The sequence below is a fragment of the Osmerus eperlanus genome, chromosome 2 (genome assembly GCF_963692335.1).
Source record: "Osmerus eperlanus chromosome 2, fOsmEpe2.1, whole genome shotgun sequence".
In the NCBI taxonomy this organism is placed as follows: Eukaryota; Metazoa; Chordata; class Actinopteri; order Osmeriformes; family Osmeridae; genus Osmerus; species Osmerus eperlanus.
This window is the reverse complement of record NC_085019.1, coordinates 1423739-1451238: the sequence shown is the minus strand read 5'-3', so window position 1 is coordinate 1451238 and position 27500 is coordinate 1423739. Positions and strand designations below refer to the sequence as shown.

The 27500-nt window shown below is 50.1% G+C and overlaps 3 protein-coding genes across 3 annotated transcripts in view; all 3 read left to right on the top strand.

Annotated features, from left to right (window-relative positions):
* The first annotated feature begins 9182 nt into the window (after nucleotides 1–9182).
* pyya (peptide YYa) lies at nucleotides 9183–13532 on the top strand. Its single transcript, XM_062487145.1, has 4 exons — nucleotides 9183–9340; nucleotides 10055–10242; nucleotides 12251–12331; nucleotides 13074–13532. The coding sequence occupies exons 2-4, from the start codon at nucleotides 10055–10057 to the stop codon at nucleotides 13093–13095; spliced, it is 291 nt and encodes a 96-aa protein (XP_062343129.1). The 5' UTR covers nucleotides 9183–9340; the 3' UTR covers nucleotides 13096–13532.
* An 873-nt stretch (nucleotides 13533–14405) lies between these two features.
* On the top strand, nucleotides 14406–23022 carry mpp2a (MAGUK p55 scaffold protein 2a). The gene is made up of 13 exons (XM_062487244.1): nucleotides 14406–14480; nucleotides 18216–18284; nucleotides 18443–18543; nucleotides 18683–18835; nucleotides 19029–19184; nucleotides 19480–19707; nucleotides 20010–20141; nucleotides 20225–20317; nucleotides 20415–20493; nucleotides 20829–20990; nucleotides 21257–21459; nucleotides 21693–21821; nucleotides 22402–23022. Exons 2-13 carry the CDS (start codon nucleotides 18254–18256, stop codon nucleotides 22576–22578), a joined length of 1644 nt encoding a protein of 547 aa, XP_062343228.1. The 5' UTR covers nucleotides 14406–14480; nucleotides 18216–18253; the 3' UTR covers nucleotides 22579–23022.
* A 2700-nt stretch (nucleotides 23023–25722) lies between these two features.
* The window catches only part of LOC134039997 (all-trans-retinol 13,14-reductase-like), a 7425-nt gene continuing 5647 nt past the window's right edge, over nucleotides 25723–27500 (top strand). The window contains exons 1-2 of the mRNA XM_062486219.1: nucleotides 25723–25960; nucleotides 26156–26338. Coding sequence (XP_062342203.1) covers nucleotides 25795–25960; nucleotides 26156–26338 — 349 coding nt within the window. The 5' untranslated portion in view covers nucleotides 25723–25794. The remainder of the gene's footprint in view (nucleotides 25961–26155; nucleotides 26339–27500) is intronic.

Genomic DNA, 27500 nt, shown 5'->3' with positions numbered 1-27500 from the left:
TCAACGTATCGTAAATGTGACGTAAACATGTCATAAATAAAGTTGTGGTGTGTCAGAAACACAAAGCATGGTTGATGTACATCCAACCTTTACTGTAATAAATATCATCTGTGATCTTCCCTTGGCATCAGGGCCAGGTGGCTGTATTATTTTCACCCTTCTCTCTTGTCCTTCCTCTCCCCATTTGTCTCTTTCCTTCTGTATCCATCTGTTTTCTCCTCTCTTCTCATAAAGCATAAAGCTCCACGTCTCCTGCAATGCAGGATCTCTAGACATCTGTGGACCGATGAACACCACGCTACCTAGCTCGCTCTAGCTCTGTGTCTGGAGGAACACCACGCTACCTAGCTCTGTGTCTGATGAACACCACGCTACTAGCTCTGTGTCTGGATGAACACCACGCTACTAGCTCTGTGTCTGGATGAACACCACGCTACCTAGCTCTGTGTCTGGATGAACACCACGCTACCTAGCTCTGTGTCTGGATGAACACCACGTTACCTAGCTCTGTGTCTGGATCCTGGTCGCTCCAGCTTCCCAGACAGCTCTCTCTGTGTTAGCCTGAGATGCTTTCTGAGAAGGGATTTGAATTGTTGCATAAACTGTCTTGTGTATAATGTAATAGGGTTAACTGTGTGCCGTTTGGGGTGTACGTTCAGATGCCCTCGTGGGAGACCCTTGGTCCGATCCCCATCTCAACCACCTGGTATTTAAGTCTCACCATTCTCACTGCTAATCTCTCCTCTCTAGTCTCACTGCTAATCTCTCATCACTAGTCTCACCTGCTAATCTCTCCTCACTAGTCTCACCTGCTATCTCTCCTCACTAGTCTCACCTGTGTATCTCTCCTGTGTGAGTCTCAGCGCCACGCACAGGGTCTGCAGGACGTCATGTTTGCTCACTTGTGTTCCTCCATGTTTGTGTTGGATCAGGAAGAAAGCCGGGTCAGCGGTCGTCTTATCGTACGGTCCACAGATGAGTCAAAACACAGGGCGACCTGCGAGAGCTTCTGTTCACACAGGAGCCCCCTCCTGAGATAGCACGGCTGCCTGTCCTCAGAGGTCTCCGAGACAGAGAGATGGACTAAGTGGTGGTGTGTTTAGCTTGTGGTTTGAGTGGATTGTATCTCTGGCTCTTCTGAGGACTCACACAAGGATCTCCTTCCGGTAGACCGTCCTAAAAGGGTTGGAGATAACGATTACCGGTCGACAATGTTGTTCGTGACATTTGGTTGTTTTTCATCAGAGTATCTAAAATAGAGTCTCGACTGACAAAGACACACATGACTGAGAAACGTTTTCATGGAGACAAACCGACGCAACAAATGGGTTCATTCTTCTGCAGCTCTCATCGCCGTAGGAAGCTGTCAAACGTGGGACATGTTCATCCCCAAAGACCAGACCGGAAAGGGAGAGAGAGGGAGAGCGAAAAAGAGAGAGATGGAGAGAGACAGAGAAAAAGAGCAAGACTATTATGACATAAAATAAGACAGAATGAGAAACAAAGAGAAGGAGAGATGGATAGTGAGAGACAGAGACAGAGAGAGAGACTGAGAGACAGAGATAGACAGAAAGAGAGAGAGAGACAGAGAGAGAGTGAGAGAGACAGAGAGAGACAGAGAGAGACAGAGCGAGAGACAGAGAGAGAGAGAGAGAGAGAGAGAGAGAGAGAGAGAGAGAGAGAGAGAGAGAGAGAGGAGGAGAGAGAGAGAGAGAGAGAGAGAGAGAGAGAGAGAGAGAGAGAGAGAGAGAGAGAGAGAGAGAGAGAGAGAGAGAGACAGAGAGAGAGTGAGAGAGACAGAGAGAGAGAGAGACAGAGAGACTACATGATCATGAGTGGTCCTCACAAGGCGGCAGCAGCAGAAAGGCAGAAGGTTCCTCAGGGTCTCCCGCCCGCTGGTACACTACATCCATCTGTAACACCATCGACCCAGCCTGCAGGGCCACCGCAGACCCACACAGACAGCAAGCCCTATCAAGAGTTCAGAGAAGGATCAATGCTGCAGCAGCTGTTCCTCAGTCCTCAGTGCCTTCACAGCGCAGGGTTTGTGAGACTGGGCCAGGACTGGTTCATAAACATCTGAACGTTTTCTTCATTTTGCAGATGCTTGTATCCAAGCGACATACAAAATGATTATAGGAAGTAGGGCAGAAGATGAACGATCAGGAATGCACGTCTAATAGTGATACAGTACAACAATAGCATTCACTAGTGTTTTTGTTATGTACTCATAAACAACAGCAACCACACCAGTAAATGTTATTATTAATACCAGTATGAAATATATACTTTATGGGCATGTGTTCCTGGGGCAATAAGCTCAGTGGTTAGAGCATTTGACTGCAGTTAAAGAGGTTGCAGGTTTAAATCTCCCCTGTGCGTCCACTTTGGCTGATAGTGTCCTCTTAAATTAATCCCTTTTTAATTCTGTGGGGGTCAGGTGGCTGAGCGGTTAGGGAGTCGGGCTATTAATCAGAAGGTTGTTGATTCGATTTCCGGCCGTGCAAAATGACATTGTGTCTTTGGGCAAGGCACTTCACCTACTTGCCTCGGGGAGAATGTCCCTGTACTTACTGTAAGTCGCCCTGATAAGAGCGTCTGCTAAATGACTAAATGTAATGTATTCTATACCAGACACTCAGGATACTTAGCTAGTGAACTAAAAACGAAATGCCGGCATGTTCTTGTCGACAGAGACTATGCGGCAGTCATGTTAGCAGTCATGTGCCAAAGAAGTCAAAAGGCAGAGAAGATGTCTGAATTCTAAAGTCCATGCAAATATCAGATGTCCTCAGGTGGCCATTGTCAAAGCAATAATGGCAGGATCAGATCCTTCACAGTCACTGATAATTAAAACATTGTTTCATTGGCGCGTCTGTAGGCGAAGGCCAGTCATAGAACAATGCTGGCACACACACCACACACACACACATGCGCACACCCCCACACACACGCACAGCTGACTGACAGCTCGTGCAGTCTGACGTTTTATCAGCATCTGAGTAGAAGAAGGTTTCCTGTCCCTCTGTCTGTCCGTTCCGTCAGAGCTAACCTTTACCAGACATCATCACCAACAGAAACAGGCTGAGAGCAGAAACAAGCGTCCATCCATCACTGGATCAGCCGTGGTCTGTGCTGCGCTGACTGACAGCTGGGAGACCGTTTTAAAGAAGCGTCTCTGTGCTCGTCCGTCCTGTTCTCTCTCTCTCTTCTTTCAGCCAGTCTTGCCTCCACACAGGCCTCGGTTACTGAGGGAGCCACTACTGGTCAATCAGCTGCCCGGTTACGTAAGGTCTGGCAGGAGGAGAAGGAGAGGAGAGAAGTGGAGAGAGAGAAAAGCAGAAAAGAGGAGAGAAGAGACAAGAAGAGAGTGTCCGTTAGAAAGAACAGCCTTGGGCCTCCCCCTCCTCCGGTGAGGCCCTGGGCTGGGCTGGGCTGGGCTGGTCTGCTTGGCTTGGCCCCGGGCCCTGGGTTTAGCTTGGCCCTGGAGGCTAGGAGTCACTGAGGGAAGACAGTACAGGCCTTCTTTCAGTTCTTCTTTGCAGTACTGCAGTATTCACCAGCTGGCTCTGGCCTTCATGGCACACCTCAGCAAATATCTATACCTTTCACCTACATCCCTCTCTTTTTCTGGTAGGGTCTCTCTCTCTCTCTCTCTCTCTCTCTCTCTCTCTCTCTCCTCTCTCTCTCTCTCTCTCTCTCTCTCTCTCTCTCTCTCTCTCCCTCTCTCTCTCTTTCTCTCTCTCTCTCTCTCTCTCTCTGTCTCTCTCTCTCTCCCTCTCTCCCTCTCCCTCTCCTCTCTCCCTCTCTCTCTCCCTCCTGTCAGCTTGTGCTGTCAGGTCCTGCTACTGGTCAGGTGTGGTCATCATTGGGGCAGTGGTACTAAGGACAGGCAGCAGGTGTGCTGGACAAGACAAGCAGCCGGGGGGGGGGGGGGGGGGGGGGGGGTCTGGACGCTGTCGCCTCTCATCAACTGGAGCCAACATGCAAACACACACAACACAAAACACACACACACACACTCACAAACACACACACACTCAAACACACACACAAACACACTCACTCACAAACACACACTCAAACACACACACATACAGCGCAGGTTGTCTGAGGTGTCTCCAGACTCACCATCTCTCTCTGTCTTTCTTCTACTTCAGACCTCCACCCAGCTCTGCTGTCCTCCAGTGAAACTAGATCCAAGACATTATTTATTACTAACCTCCATTGCTGTCTTATTATGCAATGTTTTTAACTAATCACACTGCAAAGACTGACCAAACTGTTTACACTGACCATGATGACCATGATGTGTGGGTGTGTGCCTGTTTGAGTTGTGTGTATGTGTGTTGTGTTTGTTTGGTGTGTGTATGTGTGCGTGAGAGAGTGTATGTGTTTCTGGTCAGCTGACATCAACCAGCCTGTAACTAATCAGTATCTACTAACAGTAAGGATTAATGGTTGTATGCCTGGGCCAGACCAACGTCTAAGGCCCTCATTCATCCTCCAAGTCTCTATCACCAGCTTCTCTCATCCTCTTCCTCTCTTCAAGTAAGTAAGTAAGTAAGACTTTATTTATATAGCACTTTTTATACAAGAATTGCAGCTCAAAGTGCTTTGTCTCCATCAACAACTTCTCTCTCTTCCTCTCTTCAAGTCTCTCTCTCAGAAGTCTACCAGAGCATAGGTTACAGTCAGAGGAGTAGCCACAAACACTGTTTTCATGATTTTATATCCCATCATGCTTTGCAGTTCGCCCCAGAGTGACCTGCGGTGTTCCCCAGGCGTCGAGCTGGCTCGCTCACACTGCATGAACATCGGCCATCTCTCCGAGCGTGGAGAATTAGCCTTTCAAAAACACATTATGTCAGGAGATGTGTTTGAGGAAGGAACTGCAGAGTGTTGCCTTGTCCAAACAGTATTACTGTAATGTGCGCACACACACACACCAAACACACACACACACCAAACACACACACACAAAACTTCTGTTTGGTCGTGTACATTATAAAGGCTGGGAGAACAGACTCAAAAACACTGCTTAAGGTTCTTCTGTGCACTTTTACTGTGCCGGGGGACACTGGGGGGTACTGAGTGTGTGTGATTGTGTGTGTGTGAGAGAGAGAGTGTGAAAGCTTGCATGAGTGTGTTAGAGAGACAGAGTGCGTGTGTGTGTGCATGTGTGTTTGTAAAGTTATTAATGAGAAAGGGTGGAATGAGTGGAGGTGGAAGTGTTTGAGCTAACGAGATGGCGACAGGAGGATGGAGGGATGGAGGGATGGAGGGACGGAAGATTAGAGAGATAGAGATATGGGGGATGGAAGATTAGAGAGATGGAGGGATGGAGGGATGGAGGGACGGAAGATTAGAGAGATAGAGGGATGGAGGGATGGAGGGATGGAGGACGGAAGATTAGAGAGATAGAGGGATGGAGGGATGGAGGGATGGAGGGATGGAGGGACGGAAGATTAGAGAGATAGAGGGATGGAGGGATGTAGGGAGGAGGGATGGAGGGACGGAAGATTAGAGAGATAGAGGGATGGAGGGATGGAGGGATGGAAGATTAGAGAGATAGAGGGATGGAGGGATGGAGGGATGGAGGGATGGAAGATTAGAGAGATAGAGGGATGGAGGGATGGAGGGATGGAGGGATGGAGGGGAAACAACTGAGTCACACTTGGAGAGATATCGGGGGGGGGGGGTCTGAGCTGACGTCAAAACTTGTACCACACCCGCCTTTATCTGGAAGAATGTGTGTGCGTATCTGTGTGTGTGCATGTGTTGTACGTGTGTGTGTGTCCATGTGTCCGTGTGTGTATTTGTGTGGGTGTATGTGTGTGTGTGTGAGATGTAGCTGTCCATTTGTCATGTGTGTGAGCGATTAGAAATGGAAAGACATTTCACATCTCTAAATAGATAAGTACACTGACTCAGAAACTCTCCTATCATCAATCGCTTAGCCAGGCCTGCAGGGGAAACTTGGTCTGCAGTGGATTGCTTTGCCTGGCCTGTGGTGAGAGGTGCTGAGATCACAGAGGTTATGCTTCATTACTGAGGTTATGTCATGTGATATTCTCCAGTATGGAGGGGTGCAGGGTTACAGCGATTCTACAGGTGTTTAATGCCAATAGCTGAGGTTGCTTGACAGACCTGACTCTGCAGTCTGACGCACCGCCTCTTATGAGATCCTGTCTCAACACAGTTACACCCTCTGGCTGCTTCCATCCTGACCCTGTCTCAGACACTGAGGTCTGAGAGTGCACACTGACAGCTAACACACACACACAGAGATAACAGACAGAACACACACACATACGTATTCACTCTTAACACATTTAGGAGACTTCCCAGCAGACACATATAGAGAGAAGAGAATATAGGATCTGTATGGTGATGAGAAGCTGTGCTTTACTGTAACACGGTTTCACTTTTTTATTAAGTCAAAAGAAAACTTAAATTCTTTTTTGTAAGATTTAGAAGTAGACACACTTTTGTTATATGAGGTGGAAGACAGATAGAGAGAATCAGAAAGAAAGAGATGGAGAGAATCAGATTGGGAGACAGAGAGTGAAATAGAGAGGGAGATCAGGGAGAGAGAGAGAGAGAGAGAGAGAGAGAGAGAGAGAGAGAGAGATAGAGAGAGAGAGAGAGAGAGATAGAGAGATAGAGAGATAGAGAGAGAGTGAGAAAGATAAGAGAGAGAGAGAAAGAAAAGAAAGAAATAAGAAATCTTAGAGAACAGCTCTTTCAACAAGCCAGGAGAACTAGTCAATTCCTGACACATTCTGAAATTTGATTGTTTTGTTTGATTTGAATATCAATTGTTTTTAATTCTGCTTTCCTATGTAAGAGAGCTTACAGCATGAATGTGTCAGTTAATCACATTACTGTTGGGTGAGCTATCTATCATGGCACCAAATCACCAAATAATTTCTTTTTGCATCATAACCGAATTTCCAGTTTAAAATTTCACGCTTCATTACCGTAACGGCGACTCAATATCCAAACGTGATCTCTGTGTTTCAACACGCATCGCAATATCTGCGTGGATTTCTTCTCACACACAATAATCAACACTTCGGTTCACTTCCTCGTTGGCAAATCAGCCAATCAGAGGCTGCTGGTTGGGTGACCTCAGGTACAGATGTGATTAGGTCTGCTTATGTATCTGTTACAGCCGTCCCTGAAAGAGAAGGGGGGGGGGGGACATATTACATTCATCGTAACTACAGTGGCATAAGATATTCAGTATTATCCTGCCAGTGCAGTATGATATTAGAGTAACACGTCAGTGTGACATTCCACGGGAAAGACAGCATCACGTGTAACAGAAGACCGAAAGGGAGCATCACATTACATTTACATATTTAGCAGACGCTCTTATCCAGAGCGACTTAGTAAGTACAGGGACATTCTCCCAGAGGCAAGTAGGGGTGAAGTGCCTTGCCCAAGGACACAACGTCATTTAGCATGGCCGGGAATCGAACCGGCAACCTTCTGATTAATAGCCCTATTCCCTAGTGCCACGCCTCCACCTGACTGACTCCTGTTTGCTCGCCCTGGACTGACTCCTGTTCGCTTTCCCTGGACTGACTCCTGTTCGCTCTCCCTGGACTGACTCCTGTTCGCTCGGCCTGGACTGACTCCTGTTCGCTCGGCCTGGACTGACTCCTGTTCACTCGCCTGGACTGACTCCAGGCCGGTAGTACGCCCCCTACTTTCTTAGAGTAAATCCTAGACATTCATGGCTGAACAGCAAAGTTATTTCCAGCCATGACGCGTGTTGGGGGGGGGGGGGGGGGTCTGGGCGGGAGGGGGGCACCAGACCTGCCAGTCAATGGGAAGGGTGTGAGTGGTGGGGGTCGGTCCAGGCCCTCGTCATAGCCCTATGAGAGCTGCCTGTCATCAACAACACTAACGCTGTGAGCTGTTTGTTGTGTTAGAGACCATTTATGATGCTATTAATCATAACTGCCGCTTAAACACTTCATCTCCACCCAGACGAACACCCGCTTTGTGGATTCTGGTAGGATCCAAGACAGCAACACAATCTTCCACATTGTTTCAATTCCACATTGACAACGAGCCGTTTAGAATATCCGCTCGCGCACCTAAGGGAGATGAGGATCCGTCTGATTGGTCCGATAATTACTCCCACACTGTCTGAGCTCATGATCGATACAGACGATGATTGATTTTGCGCTAAAGCAGTGAAAGCACCGGAATGCCGAAAGAAAACAACTGCCGTTGTCCCTAAAGCGCGCACTTGTCTTCATTTCCGTCACATTTTTGCTGGTGGTATTATCGATCTGATCTTAGGGCTCGAGGTGAGAGATGTGACGTAACCGACAATGTGGTGCTGCGTAGAGCTTTCCAAGAGTGTGACGGTACGTGCTAATTCCAGTGGCTAATTCAGAAGATTAAAACGTGGAAAACAACATGATTGAAGCCCATCCACAGGCCACATTTTACCCTATTGCGGCTGTAGGGTGTCATGTAGCCAATCAAGTGTGAGATTACCAAATGATATAATCGTCGTGTCTGCAGTAATACCATCATCTAAAAAGTCTCAGGGTAAACTGATCCCTCGAGCTCAACAGAAGACGGGTCATAACTATTAACTGTTACCGGATATCATATGTTATCAGAGATAGGCAGATGTGTCAGAGCGCGCGACCATAGCCTACCTCTAGGAACACAACTGCCCTCTTGTGTTCAGCTGGTAGTTTAGTAGCCTACCTGACTGGCTATCAGTAACACTGTAGGCCTTGAAACCGTATCCTAATCTTCCCAAACACAGAATGCAAGTTCCAAGTACTTTCTATCTACAACTGCGAAGAACTTTGGTAGTCGGAAAGCTCACACTGAAAAGTGTGTTGCTATGGATACAAAGATAGATAGGTTTCAGACAGGTGCTGCGCTGTGGCGTACCGTTACACGTTTAGTCGTTTTACCTTTTCTTACAGGTGTAGCTACCATGACCCACACATGATTGCCTGACACCTCAAATACGTCAAATATCAAACACGTCGAAGCTGAGAGCATTAGTAGGCCTAATATGTTCATCATCAGATGACGCATTCTTCCTCCACACCACTCCGCCCCACCCTCCGTTACACCGTCCGATGCCCGTCCCACCCCGGTGCGTGCTGAAGACGGCCGCGGGTATATAAACCAATGAGATTCGGTGTGAAACAAAAGATCGGAGATCTGCCTTCTTAAAGAAGAGCTCTGAAAAGCAACGAGCACGATAAAGACTGCAACCTCAGACGACATCCTCCTCGCTGTACGGCACCACCTGTTGTCTTGGTCACCTGTAGCTCACCACAAGTCTTCTAAAGTAAGTCAAACTTCTCTTTCAGTAGGCTACATTTTATAGAGATAGTCTACTTTATAGATATTTTATTTTGCTAAATCGAAAAATATGGTAGGCTACCCTCCATCAGCCTATGTCAACTGCTGTTAGAATGTGTTATTTCGTAAACCGTGGTTTGAGAATGATTTGTAAATTATTTATTGGAACGAATGCCGTCCGTTTCCGTTAATGAAAATGAACCGCAATTCAGCACCATAGACAGCGATTATTACAACCGCATGAGATTGGGTCAGGTTTAATTTGGTTGCAATAATCATTTTTGTCGACAGTTGGTTTCCGGATAAAAAATATCAAAACTTTGTCAAAGACGAGCTTATTTAAGTGTGATATTTTCTTAGGTATTCATGTCTAATTCGTTTTCGGGAGATTCTCAACTTTTACGGAATGCGATGACACGTTAAAACGCAAGTTTACACAATCAATACGCCAGAAAAGGATAGGGAACATTCCTTTTGAATATAAGGGTGGGTGTTTCTGACTTTTTTCATGTCTACTTTAATAATAGCTTATCAGTTCAAATAAATGGAGGGGTTTGTGCATTAAAGCAAGACGATCTCACTAAAATCGATTACATTTGTATATCAATAAATCTAAAGTGTTGCTTACTTATTGGCTTTTCTTTATACATTTGTTATTTGTGTTGTTATTAACTGACAGTCTGTGTCTCCTTGCTCTCAGATGGCCGTCATGATGAAACCGTGGACCGTCCTCGTGGCTTTGGTCCTGTGCGTGCTTGTGTGTCTCGGGACCTTTGTGGACGCATACCCTCCCAAACCGGAGAATCCCGGTGAAGACGCGCCTCCCGAAGAAATGGCCAAATATTACACCGCTCTTAGACACTACATCAACCTCATCACAAGACAGAGGTGAGCGCGCCAAACTCGTTAACCTACCCATGAACAATTTGTTCTTTATTTTTTGTTTATGCCTATAAAATAACATTATAATTTTTCTGTTTGTGTCGCCTTTTTGTGTTCGTTTTATTCAACGGTAAGTAAAGTAATGTATCATCCATCAAAGGTCGGTGGTCTCTGATCCCTTCCCGCTCATATTACAGCCTCGAGCTAGGTTTTATACCCCAGCCTCGCTACTGTGTTTCAAAATCCGATTACAGAGCACTCTCAAAAAGCTCAAGGCCCTCCAAATAAATGTGTCACGGCAATAAAAGTGCTTCAGATGGACCCAAGGAAAGTCGCAAAATCGAGTTAAAGACCTCCGCGAGCCGGAAGGTTTCATATTCGGTATTGATATGGGACTGTCTCGCGCTCTTAGAAAAGGTCGCGTGCCTAAAGGAGACTGAGAGTCAGCAGTGAGTCATTGGCTTGGTTTTTATTCATGATATTCAAATGGATCGTTGATCTTTAGAGAAGTATTACTGATACCCTTACAGGAACACCTTAGTGAGTAAAACTAACTAAAAGTTAAAAGTGACGGATTCAGTCTTCAAACGGAGAAGTGCCGAGTTCATTGAGTGAGAGCATGTAGCTGTTGAAAAGTCTGAAAGTAATAGCTTATTAGAGAGTCCCTTCAGGTGAATTAATAATGTAAACGTTTATCTGACACTCGGTCTAACCGGGGATAACTGGGTCTAAGTTTTTGCCGTCTATTGTCTGTCCGTCCTTCAAATATAGCCTACATCTGTTCGTCTCTCTGTCTGACTTTATTTGTGGTCTATCTGTGTCTGCCTCTGTCTCTCTCTCTCTCTCTCTCTCTATTATGTACACATATCCATCTCTTTTATGTATCTGTCTGTCTATCTGTGTTAAGCCAAGCATGGCTATCCAATCTTTGAAACTGGTGGGTCTAAATTGAACCAGAAGGAGACTTCTCCAGCTGCAAATTCTTCCAATTTTCTTCGCAACAAACAATCTCCGTTCAGCAGGGTTGGACAATTGTGCTTCGGTGGCGCGAGAACCCCGTAGAGATGAACTAGAGTGTAAAATGACGTCCGCAGCACGACGCGCCTGATAGGAGAAGATTCCTTTCTGTGATTTGGTCTGGTTTTAGATTTTTAGTTTTTTTTTTCATCACAAGTCATATCAACGGTAGATATACAGATATCGGAGAAATGTGTTTCTTAAAGTGGCACAGATGGAGTGTATGAGAGGAGAGGCACGAGAGAACTGAGAAAGAGGGACAGAGAGAGACAGAGAGAGAGATACAGAGAGGAGAGAGCGAGGGAGGTAGAAAGAGTGGAAGACAGAGAGAGAGAAACCGACAGACAGAGAGGGAGGAGGGAAAAAGTAGAGAGAGAGAGAGAGAGAGAGAGAGAGACAGACAGACAGAGAGAGAGAGAGAGAGAGAGAGAGAGAGAGAGAGAGAGAGAGAGATGTGGTGATTGGTCCAGGCCTCTGCCTAATTAGATCCTAATAGGGCTGTATGGTGGCACCTGGATGTGTAATTCTGTCAGAGTAGTCATGCTAGCTGCCTCACTACAACTCTGTAACTCTCCACTTTTAACTGACTATTTTCCCTCCCCCTTCTTTCCTCCTTCTTCAAGTCTAACCAACAGGCTTATTGTAGAGAAGTTTAAATATTAAAAGTGGCTGATTGCATCTATGAAAAAGGAAATGAGGGCACTGTATTTAAACCTCCCATTCCCATTCCCTCCCCTCTCTCTCTCTCTCTCTCTCTCTCTCTCTCTCTCTCTCTCTCTCTCTCTCTCTCTCTCTCTCTCTCTCTCTCTCTCTTCTCTCTCCTCTATCACTCTCCTTCTCTCTTCAACCCTCTTCCTCTCCATCTCTCTCTCCCATTCTCTCACTCCTTCTCTGTCTCCTTATTTTCCTCTCTCTCCTTCTCCCTCCATCTCTCTCTCCTCTCCTCCTTCACTCTTTCTCCTTTGCTCTCTCCCTCTCTCTCCCGCTCTTCCTCCAGGTATGGTAAGAGGTCTGCCAAAGAGGATGTGGTGGCAGAGCTGCTGTTCGGGGACAACACTGACAGGGACCAGAGATCAAGGTCCGTGTGAGTGTGATTGTGTGTGAGTGCGTGTCTGGTCTCACGAACATTGTCATTTTCTTGTGTCCCACAACATGTTATTTTAGAGGGTTCTAGGGGGTTAGAGTAAGGGTTAGAATCGCTATCTCCAGAAATCCCCTCAAGAATAGAAAAAACAAGAACAATTTGAACTTGTGGGGGACATTTTCTTGGTCCAAGTGTTTGTTTCTAGGTGGTTTGAGAGGAGTTAAGGTTAAAATAATGTTTTAGTGATGGAACTTCAAGGGTTGGGTTTTAGTTTAGGTTATGTTTTTTGATTGAGGGTTTGGGTAAGGGGTTAGGGAAAACACAGTTTTTAATGGGATTGAACTGTGAATCCTTGCAAGCTCAACAGTATGTGTTTCTTCTAGTCACATTACTGTTCTCATCCTTTCTTCTCTCATCCTCCTCTCCCTCCTCTCTCTCTCCTCTCTTCCTCCTCTCCCTCCTCTCTCTCTCCTCTCTTCCTCCTCTCCCTCCTCTCTTTCTCCTCTCTTCCTCCTCTCCCTCCTCTCTCTCTCCTCTCTTCCTCCTCTCTCTCTTCTCTCATCCTCCTCTCTTCCTCCTCTCCCTCCTCTCTCCTCTCTTCCTCCTCTCCCTCCTCTCTCTTCTCTCATCCTCCTCTCTCCCTCCTCTCTCTCTCTTCTCTTCCTCCTCTCCCTCCTCTCCCTCTCCTCTCTTCCTCCTCTCCCTCCTCTCTCTCTCCTCTCTTCCTCCTCTCCAGATATGATGACTCCGTGTGGTGACTCCGCCCACTCCACCTCATTGGGCGTTCTCTCCAGGCATCTGACTCACCTGGACGGGACGAACTGTGCCTCTCACCTCCTCCCTCCATCCCCTCCTCCCCCTTTACACCCTCCCAACTCAATCCCTTTCTCTCTCCTCATCGACCACAACCAATGACCAACACAGACCTTAAACCAACCTCTCCCTAACTCTAGTCTTTCTCTCTCACTGGGTCTTTCCTCTATCATCTTTTCTCTCTCTATCTCTCTCTCTCTCTCAATTGTAAATAATTTATTATTATTATCAATATTGAATAAAGATAGAATACAAAATATCTAATGAAAGATTCAATCTTGTGTGTGAAGTCCCCTGCTGTGATTCCTAAAGAGAATAACCTTTTATTGTTGGTACTGTATACATGCTTCATCGTCTGATTAAACTTGTTGGATGACTCAAATGATGAATCGTGGCTTTTTACTCATCTTTCATACCGATCAGTAATTCAGTCACTCCATCAATCAACCAACCAATCAATCATTGGATTTGAAGAAACTCGTTTAAGATATCTTCTCCCTCTGAGTGTATGAAAGTATTGTTTTCACATCTCTGTTATTTCAGTGGTGGAGTTTGATATGACGTAGTGTGCATAGTCTGATGTTTCTTAGATAAGTGTGTGGGGTCGCTCCGACGCCGTTAAAATTGTATGTTGCAGGTGTCGCTCTGAGGACTGCAGTACTCATTTATCACCACTAGATGTTGCTGTTGTAGCAGGAAGATCGGTGGTTCTGATGTTCGACTAAAATCCATGTCCTGCTATTGACCATTAATAGTCCCACGCATACTTCAATAGTTGTTTTTAACATACAACTAGTCTCCATAGCGAGCACAGTTCGCTACTGAATCCATTATGCACCTGGTGGTTGTCTTAATGTAGACTGTTGTTCTCTCAAGTTGCTGTTTTATGAAATGTAGGCCTACTGTTTTGTTTACTGGTTGTTTATCCAGAGATAAGAGAAAAAGTCCATGTTGTGGGCTGTAGTGTTTTTCCTAATCTTTTATTATGTTCAGAAAACTATATTAAAATACATAGCCACTTCAAAACCAAAAGTAATCTACTGTTCCTATAAGCAATTAATATGATTACGTGTTATGTTATCAATACATCCACATAACAAGCTTGTTTACCTTTTGTGGAAAGAAATCTTAAAGCACTACTGATGTGAACACTTTTGCTATATGTAGCCTGTGCTGTGGGTGACTGCTGGACTCTACAGGAGAAAACAACGGTGCATTGCCCCTTTAAATCTGCCGCGTTCAGACTGTGATTTGACAGCAGCGGTTCAAAGACCTCGAATTAAACTGAAATACGGAGAAAACCGCGCGACCACCACGAGACAGAGCAGAGGTAAGACATTTTATTAAATAACCGCATTTTACAAATCGAGACATTTTGTAAAAAAATATGTGGTAACAAATTGCGTGATAGAGCCCTGAAGAGCCCCGCTTGCTGGGGTTCTTTGTGAGGCTATATGGAAACATGCGTAGGCTGCAATAGGAGCGAATAGGAGAGATGTTGTTATTGTGGCACAATGTTTCAGCGTTTGCAATGTACCGGCTGGCTGAAACAGTGAAACAACTTCCATTCAAAACGTCCGTCCCCCTAACACTACATTTCGTGTAAAAATGTGATCGTAAAGGTGTCCATGTTTGATTAATAGCCTAATGCATGCGCCTATTTGCGTACGGGACCGGGAGCTGTGCGCGCGGTGGTGCTTGCTTGGGTGGGATGGGATACGCGTCATCGACAAAGCAGACGGGGTCTGGAAAGCGTCTACAGTTTCTGATTGTTTAGATAACCGTGTTTCGTGTTCATAGTAGTCTTGTTTTCATGCCACTGCAAGAACAGCGTGCTGCCCTCGCGCCGACAGAACAGATAAATGACCAACCGACATACAACCAACATACGCATAGGGGCACACACACACACTGTACCTGGCCTTGCCCCACCATCTCCACTATTTCACTCTCATCTTGTAACCACAACAACAAGCGTGGGCGACTAGCTCCATCTGGACCCTTCTCCTGAACATAACTCAGATTGAGAGGAGGAGGTGCGGAGGTCTGTTTTCCTTTTAGTTATATATAGTTTAGCCGTGCAGGCTTCAGCTTAGTGAGCTAAGACAGTCGTCTATGCTGTTTTAATTTCACCTGGTGAGGGGGAGATAGGGGCAGTGTGGGGGAGGGGACTGAGGCAGATGGGAGACCTTGGAAGAGTCGCCCAGGGGGAGAGGGGAGGGGGTGGGAGGAGATGGGGGTGGGAGGGGGGGATGAGGGGAGCGGGCGGGAGGAGAGGGGGTGGGAGGGGGGAGAGGAGAGGGGTGAGGGGAGCGGGCGGGAGGGGCGGGGTGAGGGGAGCGGGCGGGCGGGAGGAGAGGGGGTGGGAGGGGGGGAGGAGAGGGGTGAGGGGAGCGGGCGGGAGGGGGGGGGAGGAGAGGGGTGAGGGGAGCGGGCGGGAGGAGAGGGGGTGGGAGGGGGGGAGGAGAGGGGTGAGGGGAGCGGGCGGGAGGAGAGGGGGTGGGAGGGGGGGGAGGAGAGGGGTGAGGGGAGCGGGCGGGAGGAGGGGGGGTGGGAGGGGGGGGGAGGTGGGGGGCGAGCAGAGCAGATGGAGTTTACAGCAGCGTGTGATCTTGTTAGTGAGTGTGTGTGTATGTGTGTTATTAGCATGGGCATGGCTGAGACTGTATGCCGGAGGAGAGGGAGTGGAAAAAGGAGCCTTGTCCCTGTGAGCCTGTGTGGGTAGAGATGACAGAACAAAGGAACGCCAGGACAGGAGAGAGGTGGAGGAGAGAGGTGGAGGAGAGAGGTGGAGGAGAGAGGAGGAGGAGAGAGGTGGAGGAGAGAGGTGGAGGAGAGAGGAGGAGGAGAGAGGTGGAGGAGAGAGGTGGAGGAGAGAGGAGGGAGGATGCAGGAGGGAGGATGCAGGAGGGAGGACTAAGGTTTGGCACGTCAGTATTGTTGTTAGAAACCCAACTCTATGAGGTGATATTAGAGGGGGTTAGGAGAGGAGGAGAGGGAAAGAGGAGAGGAGGAGAGGAGGAGAGGGAATGAAGAGAGAAGGAGAGGGAAAGAGGAGAGGAAGAGAGGAGGAGAGGGAATGAAGAGAGAAGGAGAGGGAAAGAGGAGAGGAAGAGAGGAGGAGAGGAAGAGAGGAAGAGAGGAGGAGAGAAGGAGAGAAGGAGAGGGAAGGAAGAGAGGAAGAGAGGAGAGAAGGAGAGGGAAAGAGGAGAGGAGAGGAAGAGAGGAGGAGAGGGAAAGAGGAGAGGAGGAGAGGGAAAGAGGAGAGAAGGAGAGGAGGAGAGGAGGAGAGGGAAAGAGGAGAGGAGGAGAGGGAAAGAGGAGAGGAGGAGAGGAGAGGGAAAGAGGAGAGGAGGAGAGGAGGAGAGGGAAAGAGAAGAGGAGGAGAGGAGAGGGAAAGAGGAGAGGAGGAGAGGAGGAGAGGGAAAGAGGAGAGGAGGAGAAGGAAAGAGGAGGAGAGGGAAAGAGGAGAGGAGGAGAGGAGAGAAGGAGAGGAGAGGGAAAGAGGAGAGGAGGAGAGGGAAAGAGGAGAGAAGGAGAGGAGGAGAGGGAAAGAGGAGAGGAGGAGAGGGAAAGAGGAGAGAAGGAGAGGAGGAGAGGAGGAGAGGGAAAGAGGAGAGGAGGAGAGGAGAGGGAAAGAGGAGAGGAGGAGAGGAGGAGAGGGAAAGAGGAGAGGAGGAGAGGGAAAGAGGAGGAGAGGGAAAGAGGAGAGGAGGAGAGGAGAGAAGGAGAGGAGAGGATGAGAGGAGGAGAGGGAAAGAGGAGAGGAGAGGAGGAGAGGGAAAGAGGAGAGGAGGAGAGGGAAAGAGGAGAGGAAGAGAGGAGGAGAGGGAAAGAGGAGAGAAGGTGTGTGGGTAAAGAAAGGTAGGATGAGGAGAGGAAGGATACCTCTACAGGAAGTGTGTGTGTGTCTGTCTCGATCTGTTTCTCTCTCCTCCTTTGTAAGTGGGGCGGGTAGAGAAAAGGACTTTCCCATTGGTGGATTCCTGCTGATGTCATCACCCTGGTGGCTAATATGGCTGACAGTCGGCTAATGCTGTAACTAGCAATTATGTAATAACACAGTGTGTCTAAGTGTGTGTGTTTAAGTGTGTGTGTTTCTGCTGGTGTGTGTGTGTTTAAGTGTGTGTGTGTTTCTGCTGTCTACTCTTTCCCACATCCCGCCCCCTGTAACATGCTCCGAACACGCAAGTCCCCTCTTTACGCTTCAAGCTCAGGTTGCTATGGCAGTCACAGTACCTCGCCATGGCAACTGGCTGATGAGGAGGGAGGGATGGAGGGAGACCATCCATCTCCCTCACCCCTGGAGAGCTGGGCTGGTGCACGCAGCTCCTCCAGCTCCATGTCTGGACCCAGTCGGGACCTGTTCTCCCCTCCTTTCCCCCCTCCAGTAATGATGAGGCGTGTTCGGCGTTCTCCACAACACACCTTCATTCAAATAAACACTCAAACTGTCACACTAAAATCACTATTTTTGGTGTTTCCTTTGAGGGTGTGTGTTTCTTTGTGTGTGTGTGTGTGTGTTTCTTTGTGTGTGTGTGTGTTCCCATGTGGGAGGGAATCCCTTGAGAGAGTCTATTTTCAGCGGGGCCTCGTTAGGGCAGCCAGTGGCCAGCACAGAGCATGGCCGTCAGCTGTAGCCAATCACCTGCCTGCAAAACTTACAGACAGCCAATCACAGACAAGCTCTTCCTGATAGGGGGTTAGTAGGGTACTCCTGTCCCTGTGTTATACTCATAGCCCCACTCTCTAACACACACACACACACAGTCACACTAGCACGCACACATGGCACACATACACACACACAAATGACACTTTTCCTGGTAACATGAGTTGTTGTGACGCTACACATTAGACTGCTTTTCAGACTCTCTTTCTGTCCCAGGATTGTTAGGGAGGGGGTACCCCCCACTTTCTTTATGTACCCCTCCCTCACCCCACCCCCCACTCTCTCTTTTCACCCTGGTCGTTCATTGTGCCTGTTGTCATGGATACATATGGATTAGCCAGATGTCCCCCTCCTTCACCTAACTCCACCTCCTCTCTCCTATTGAGTCCACAGACTAGGCAGACCAGACTAGGCACCAGACTATCTGCAACATGCCTGTGGCAGCTACTGGCACAGAACCTGGTGAGTTACAACCCTCTCTCCTCCCCTCCTCTCTTCTCCTCTCCTCTCCCCTCTCCTCCCCTCTCTCCTCTCCCCTCTCCTCCCCTCTCTCCTCTCCCCTCTCCTCCCCTCCTCCCCTCCTCTCTTCATGCTACATGTGTGTGTGTGTGTGTGTGCAGCGGTCACACAGGTTCTGGACACCCTGAGTGACAGCACCAGCTCTACCACTGCCAACGATCTGGATCTCATCTTCCTCAAAGGTATCATGGAGAGCCCTGTGGTGAGACTCACACACACACACGCACACACACACTCTCACACACACACACGCTTTACTTGTGAGGACATGTTGTTGTTTACAAACATTGTGTGTGTTTTATTGTTCTTTTGTGTGTGTGTGTGTGTGTGTGTGTGTCCAGGAGCCAGAGAGCCCCGGGGAGACGAGGCTGGAGGCGGTCAGGGAGAACAACGTTGAGCTGGTCCAGGAGATCCTCCAGGACCTCAGCCCCTTCACACACCGCAGCAACACCGCCGCCGAGCTCACACGCATCCTCAATGAGCCCCACTTCCTGGTGGGATACACACACACAGACACACACACACATGGGTATACACACACAGGCACAGGGGCAAAAATCTGGTATCAACTTTGGGGGACACAATTACATTTTCTCAAGAGCAGTTCCTGGGGGGAACCAGAAGTTTCACACACAAGTTTTCTTCTTCTGTCAATTAATTGTTTGCTCTCTGTTGATTGGTCGGCAGTCCCTGCTGGAGACTCATGATTCCGTGGCTTCTCAGACGTGTGAGAGCCCGCCCCCAAGCCCGTGTGCCTACATGGACCCGCCCACCGCCACCCAGCCCGTGCCCCCTGACGCCGTCAGGATGGTGGGCATCCGCAAGGTGGCCGGAGAACACCTGGTAACTACCACCCTAACTACCACCCTAACCTGGTAACTACCACCCAAACTACCACCCTAACCTGGTAACTACCACCCTAACCTGGTAACTACCACCCAAACTACCACCCTAACCTGGTAACTACCACCCTAACCTGGTAACTACCACCCAAACTACCACCCTAACATGGTAACTACCACCCTAACTACCAAAATACCTTTACCACCCTTAATAACTTCTAACCAATGATAGATTACTAAATTGACACGTGAGGATAAAAATCTAAGACGTGTGGCGTGTGTCACGCGTGTATCAGGGGATCACGTTCCGTGTGGAGGCGGGGGAGCTGGTCATCGCCCGGATCCTGCACGGGGGCATGATCGACCAGCAGGGTCTGCTGCACGCCGGTGACATCATCAAGGAGGTGAACGGCCGCCCCATGGGGCAGGACGTCCAGGTGCTGCAGGAGGTGCTGCAGGACGCCAGCGGCAGCGTGGTCCTCAAGATCCTGCCCAGCTACCAGGAGTCCCACCTGCTCGGACAGGTAACACTCCTGGCCCTGACACACCTGGTCCTGTCACACCTGGTCCAGACACACCTGGTCCAGACACACCTGGTCCTGACACACCTGGTCCTGACATACCTGGCACTGACACACCTGGTCCTGACACACCTGGCACTGACACACCTGGTCCAGACACACCTGGTCCTGACACACCTGGCCCTGACACACCTGGTCCAGACACACCTGGCCCTGACATACCTGGCCCTGTCACACCTGTATATCGGCTCCTATAGCTGCTGTCACTCTCCACCTGTCTTACTGGTTCTCACCTGTGTCATCAGGTATTTTACAAGTGTCACTTCGATTACGACCCAGCCAATGACAACCTGATTCCCTGCAAGGAGGCAGGGCTGAAGTTCTACACAGGGGACATCCTGCAGATTGTCAACCAAGATGACCTTAACTGGTGGCAGGTGTGTGTGTGTGCGCTCGTTACTGATGGTGAACGCGTCTGTGTGTTGCTGATTGTAAACGTGTGTGTGTGTGTTGTCTGCAGGCTCGTCGTGTGGATGGGGGCAGTACTGGTCTGATCCCCAGTCAGTTGCTGGAGGAGAAGAGGAAAGCCTTTGTGAAGAGAGACGTGGAATTACCCTCCTGCAGGTAGACACACCTAACTCCTCTCCTGTCTACTGCTCTTACCCAGCTTCACCTGCCTGTCTAGCTCACCTGTTGTCCTCACTTGTATCTGTGTGGCAGGTACTCTGTGCAGCGGAGTTGGAGGAAAGAAAAAGAAGAAGATGATGTATGTTACCACCAGGAACGCAGGTGGGCCCCCCTCCTGCAGGACACCATCCAGGGTCAATGAATTCTCAACTGTACTGTTATGACCTGGTAAATACATATTTCTAACTGTATCTACTTTCTAACCCTCCCTTTCCCTTCCCTCCCTCCCTCCCTCCCTCCCTCCCTCCCTCCCTCCCTCCCTCCCTCCCTCTCTCTCTCTCTCTCTCTCTCTCTCTCTCTCTCTCTCTCTCTCTCTCTCTCCCTCCCTCCCTCCCTCCCTCTCTCCCTCCCTCCCTCCCTCCCTCCCTCTCTCTCTCCCTCCCTCCCTCCCTCCCTCCCTCCCTCCCTCCCTCTCTCCCTCTCTCCCTCCCTCTCAGAGTTTGACAGACATGAGTTGTTGATCTATGAGGAGGTGGCCAAGGTGCCTCCATTCCGGAGGAAGACGCTGGTTCTGATTGGTGCTCAGGGAGTGGGTAGGTGGAGCCTGAAGAACAAGATGCTGTTGAAGGACACACAGCTGTTTGGAACCACTATACCCCGTAAGTACATCAAAATAATCAACTAACCACTATATCCTTAAGCACAACTAACTAGCTAACTAAATCACTGCTATACCCCGGAAGTATAACAAAAGTTATTAAACGAATCCACTGTCACAAACCCTTCCATATGACTCAAACCAACTCGCTAGCTATCAACCACATGACCCTCCATAACTACCATCCACCTATCACTAGCTACCCGCTCACCTACCTCAGCTGACTTCCTGCCATGCACTTCCTGTCATGCACTTCCTGTCATGTAGACACGTCCAGGAAGCCCAAGGCTGGCGAGCGCGAGGGCCAGATGTACGCCTTCACCAGTCGCAGCAAGATGGAGGCCGACGTGAAGGGCGGCCGCTACCTGGAGTACGGGGAGTACGACGGCAGCATGTACGGGACCAAGATCGACTCCATCCACGAGGTGGTGGAGGCCGGCCGTGTCTGCATCCTGGACGTCAACCCTCAGGTAGGGCTGCCTGAACCTGACGTCCCCACAACAATAGTAAACGAAGGAATCATTGAATGTATGAGGACCTTTTTCCTGATCCTGACAGCTTTTGAAGTGTTGTTTTCAGGTGGGTTGGGATTGGAAGTGCATTAAGGGTTAGGGTTGATGTGTGTGCGTGTGTGTGTGTGTGTGTGTGTGTGTGTGTGTGCGTGTGTGCGTGTGTGTGTGTGTGTGCGTGTGTGTGTGTCCAGGCTCTGAAGGTGCTGCGTACATCAGAGTTCCTCCCCTACGTGGTGTTCGTCGAGGCTCCAGACTTCGAGGTCCTGAAGGCCATGAACAGCTCGGCTGTCGAGGCCGGGGTGGTCAGCAAGCTGCTCACGGTAAGACACACAGACGGAAGGGTGGACAGACAGGCAGTCAGACACGCAGACAGACAAGCAGACAGACAGACAGTCAGACAGTCAGGCAGACAAGCAGACAGACAGGCAGTCAGACAAGCAGACAGGCAGTCAGACAGGCAGACAGACAAGCAGACAGACAGGCAGTCAGACAAGCAGACAGACAGGCAGACAGACACAGTCAGACAAGCAGACAGACAGGCAGTCAGACAGGCAGACAGACAAGTAGACAGACAGGCAGTCAGACAAGCAGTCAGACAAGCAGACAGACAGTCAGACAGACAGTCAGACAAGCAGACAGACAGGCAGTCAGACAAGCAGACAGGCAGTCAGACAGGCAGACAGACAAGCAGACAGACAGGCAGTCAGTCAGACAGGCAGTCAGACAAGCAGACAGACAGGCAGTCAGACAGACGGGCTGCATGTGTGTGTGTCGTCCTGTCCTTGTCAGTGTACGCACACCGTAGGATAGACTGTGTGTTTAGGCAAGACGGTGTGTGAATGTGAGTGAGTGTCCTGGAGAGTAATCTGGTTTGAACCGGTCCTGTATCGCCCCCTGCAGGACGCGGAGCTGAAGCGCACGGTGGACGAGAGCGCCAAGATCCAGCAGGCCTACGGACACTACTTTGACCTGACCGTTGTCAACGACAACCTGGACGAGACCTACCGCACCATCAAGACTTCCCTGGAGACGGTTACCAAGAGCCAGCAGTGGGTCCCTGTCACCTGGGTGTTCTAGGGGGGGGAGGAGGGGGAGGACTGGGGATCCCAAGAGCCAGCAGTGTTTCCCTGTCACCCCCGGTCCTTCTGGAAGGAAAAGGGGGAGGAGTTTATGAAGGAAGAGGAGTTTATGGAGGAAGAGGAGGAGTTTAGGGAGGAGAGTGGGCTAGGCACCCCAGGACCCACTGACTGCAGCCAACCAGAGATCTTCTGAAGTGGACCAACCTAATTACAACAGCCTGGACAACACATCTGCACATCTGTTGCTGAAACATCAAGGACTGTGTGTGTGTGTGTTCCCATCTGTGTGTGTGTGTATGTATGTGTGTGTGTGTGTGTGTATGTGTGTGTGTGTGTGTCTCCAACCTCCATGTTCATGTTCTCTTCATAGGCAGGAGCAGTTCATCAATGTTTACATCCACCTACACCCCTTCCCTGTCACACTCACACACACCCCCCCTCCCCTCCCCTCCCCTGTCACACTCACCCCCTCCCCTCCCCTCCCCTCCATCCCTCCCCCCCTCCCCTCCCCTCCCTCCCCTCCCCTCCCCTCCCCTCCCCTCCCCTCCCCTCCCCCTCCCCCCCTCCCCTCCCCTCCCCTCCCTCCCTCCCTCCCCTCCCCTCCCCTCCCCTCCCCTCCCCTCCCCTCCCCTACCCTCCCCTCCTTTCCCTCCCCTCCCCTCCCTCCCCTCCCCTCCCTCCCCTCCCTTCCCTCCCTTCCCCCTCCCTCCTCCCTCCCCTCCCTCCCCTCCCCTCCCCTACCCTCCCCTCCTTTCCCTCCCTCCCTCCCCTCCCTCCCCTCCCCTCCCCTCCCCTCCTCCCTCCCCCCTCCCCTCCCCTCCCCTCCCTCCCTCCCTCCCCTCCCCTCCCTCCCCTCCCCTCCCATTTCTCAAAGGGTCCATCCTTTCTTATTTCCCAGTTTACTTCTGTGCCAAATTTCATAATGACATTTTTGTACAATTTGTATTTAATTCGTTTTTTGTTTGTTTTGAGTTTATTATAATTTTATTATAAATTATTTGTACTATTTCAAAAAACAGTGGCACGTGTACTGATTCATGCAACCACACAGATGTTAGTGGGTACTACAATTGGTGTTGATAGTGGCTTCAAAATAGTACTTGAAATATCTTTATTTGACCTCTTCATCTGTACCTCTACTTTCTTTGTAAACCCAGCGATCGTGTGTTGTGACATCGTCACCGTCAGAAACCAACGCTTGAAATTGTGTTTTCATATTTGTTTTTTCTACCTTTAAAAGTGGATTTTCCAATAGAGCTTATGTCTGCCAGTCTGTCAGAGAACTTGGTCAGTTTGAGAAGCTAACTACTTCATTTATTTTTTATATAAACGTCTCAATATACTTTGATACCAGTATAAGAGATCTTGATGTCTCCCGATCCTTTAAAGGTGCCACGTTTTTTTTTTTTTTACATTACAAGGAGCAATCAAACTAGCTTGAGTGTAACCGATCAAAGTTTAGGTGAAAAAAAACATTGAAATGTCATAACGTTGACCATCTCATTTTGAGAACAGTAGATCCTTTATGATGGGCTTTCAGGATGTACGTTCTGATTGGACCTTGAAATCACTGATCCCTCAGGCTGATTGGGGATCTGTCTTCTGAGGTTTCAGAGTCAGCCAATCAGAAAGCAGCTGAAAGCTACTTCCATGGCAAAGTCATGTTTTCTAGGCACAACATTTCGGCCTAATAATATTATTTATTGATGACGGTATCTGTGACAAATAGCCTAAACCCTACAGGAGGTCCGATTAGGTATTTGTACATTTAAAAAATAACGTTTTGTGAGGTGCTTAAGGTCAGCTAGAAATAAACACCACAGTAAACGACTTTGATCTGGAGAGGCAATGAACCATGTTCTGGCAGTGGTCACTGGTGACATCGTAGAGGTAGAAGACAACAGGAAGACAATGACTGGGGGTCATGTGAGACTGTAGAAACCTGTCTGTACACTTAAGGATTAAATCCTTGATTTAAAACTGTTCAAATCTGACTGTGTCTGTGATTGATGTGTCTGTGATTGATGTGTCTGTGATTGATGTGTCTGTGATTGATCTGAATGACGGCTGACTGGTTACAGATCCTTGACTTCTAACACTCTGTTCTGTGTGTGTGTGCACGTCTGTGTGTGTGTGTTTTCACGTGTGTGTGTGTGTGTGTGTGCGCATGCATCGGTGTGTGTTTAATCCTCTGTCAGAACCCTGAGAGACATCATGGTCAAAGCCAATCAAATCCCTTCCTCCCTTTCCCGAGGTCAGCTCGCAGCCTGCTGACTCGCACACAGGAACGATCGAGGTGTCGCAATGATCCTAAAGTTATCTTTAAGACAGGGTGGAGAAAGTAGGAGAGTAGTTGAACAACAGTCGTGACCTATGAGGAGTCAGACGGCTGTCTTGTGGTGCTGCTTCTGGGCCTGGGGAATGTTCCAGACTGGTCCCGTCTGTTCTACACAACAAGTTGGAAAACTCAGTGGAACAAGACATGGTCCAACAAATCGTGTACAATTATGATGAATTTCCACGCATCAACTCTGAATGAAAACGTCTATTCCCCTCCCCTCTCTCTTTCAGTTTCTCAGGGTTTCTCTCTGTCTCTCTCTCTTTTTCTGTCTCTCTCATCTTACATCCTCTTATCTTCATCCAGCCTCGTGACCAGGGTGGATAATCATTTTACCACCTCCCCATCCATCCATCCCTTCTTCCTCCTCCTTATCTCCTCCCTTAAGCAGAGCTCATTGGGGGCTGTAAAGGCCATGAGTCCAGTTGGTATCCAGTGAGAGAGAGAGAGAGAGAGAGAGAGAGAGAGAGAGAGAGAGAGAGAGAGAGAGAGAGAGAGAGAGAGAGAGAGAGAGAGAGAGAGAGAGAGAGTGGACCATCTGTCAGAGCGGTGTCTGTCTGGCCCAGGGTGGGATCGTTCCGGGGAGCAGTGAGGGCGGTTTGGGTTTTCAGCAGAAGGTTGTGTTCCAGGACACACATTCACCAGGCAGGCATTCAGGCAGCCAGCTAGTCATCCAGCCAGCCAGCCAGCCAGCTAGTCATCCAGACAGCCAGCCAGCCAGCTAGTCATCCAGACAGCCAGCCAGCCAGCCAGCTAGTCATCCAGACAGCCAGCCAGCCAGCCAGCTGGTCAGTGAGACAGCCAGCCAGCTGGTCAGTGAGACAGCCAGCCAGCCAGCCAGCTGGTCAGTGAGACAGCCCAGAGCCTGCTGCCGGGATGTGGGCTGTGCTGGTGTTTGGAGCAGCAGCCGTTCTGGGGCTGGGGTTGCTGCTGGGCTTCCTGGCCACCAGGGGGAGACACAGAGTCTTCAGCCAGGACTGTCTGCGGCCTCCGGGACCTCTGGTCACGGACAGCAAGCAGAGAGATGAGGTGCTGAAGAAAGGTGAGTTCCAGGCGACAGTATTGTGACCTAACCCTAACCTGTGGTCCTGCATTCCTTCATCTCTGACAAGGGCTGGGGTTCAGACCCTGTGACACCGCCTAGTTAAAACCTAGTGGTATCTGGTGATGATGATGAGGATAATGATAGCAGTGACGATGACCGTGTTCCTGCTGATGAAGAGGCCTGTGTTGGCAGGGTTCCGTGTGGACCGCGTTCCGGAGCATCTGGACGCCGTGGTGATCGGCAGCGGGATCGGGGGGCTGACGGTGGCCGCAGTCCTGGCAAAGGCCGGTAAGAAGGTTCTGGTTCTGGAGCAACATGACCAGGCTGGGGGCTGCTGTCATACCTTCCAGAACCAGGGCTTTGAGTTCGACGTGGGTAAGATCCCCTACATCCTTCCCCCTCCTCTCCCCCTTTTCTCCCCCTCCTCTCCCCCTCTCTCCACCCCCACATCCATCCCCCTCCTCTCCCCCTCCTCTCCCCCTCTCTCCACCCCCACATCCATCCCCCTCCTCTCCCCCTCCTCTCCCCCTCACTCCACCCCCACATCCATCCCCCTCCTCTCCCCCTCCTCTCCCCCTCCTCTCCCCCTCTCTCCATCCCCACATCCATCCCCCTCCTCTCTCCCTCCTCTCCCCCTCCTCTCCCCCTCTCTCCACCCACACATCCATCCCCCTCCTCTCCCCCTCCTCTCCCCCTCCTCTCCCCCTCTCTCCACCCACACATCCATCCCCCTCCTCTCCCCCTCCTCTCCCCCTCCTCTCCCCCTCTCTCCACCCCCACATCCATCCCCCTCCTCTCCCCCTCCTCTCCCCCTCTCTCCACCCCCACATCCATCCCCCTCCTCTCCCCCTCCTCTCCCCCTCCTCTCCCCCTCTCTCCACCCCCACATCCATCCACCTCCTCTCCCCCTCCTCTCCCCCTCCTCTCCCCCTCTCTCCACCCCCACATCCATCCCCCTCCTCTCCCCCTCCTCTCCCCCTCTCTCCACCCCCACATCCATCCCCCTCCTCTCCCCCTCCTCTCCCCCTCCTCTCCCCCTCCTCTCCCCCTCTCTCCACCCGCACATCCATCCCCCTCCTCTCCCCCTCCTCTCACCCTCCTCTCCCCCTCTCTCCACCCACACATCCATCCCCCTCCTCTCCCCCTCCTCTCCCCCTCCTCTCCCCCTCTCTCCACCCACACATCCATCCCCCTCCTCTCCCCCTCCTCTCCCCCTCTCTCCACCCCCACATCCATCCCCCTCCTCTCCCCCTCCTCTCCCCCTCTCTCCACCCCCACATCCATCCCCCTCCTCTCCCCCTCCTCTCCCCCTCCTCTCCCCCTCTCTCCACCCCCACATCCATCCCCCTCCTCTCCCCCTCCTCTCCCCCTCTCTCCACCCCCACATCCATCCCCCTCCTCTCCCCCTCCTCTCCCCCTCTCTCCACCCCCACATCCATCCCCCTCCTCTCCCCCTCCTCTCCCCCTCTCTCCACCCCCACATCCATCCCCCTCCTCTCCCCCTCCTCTCCCCCTCCTCTCCCCCTCTCTCCACCCC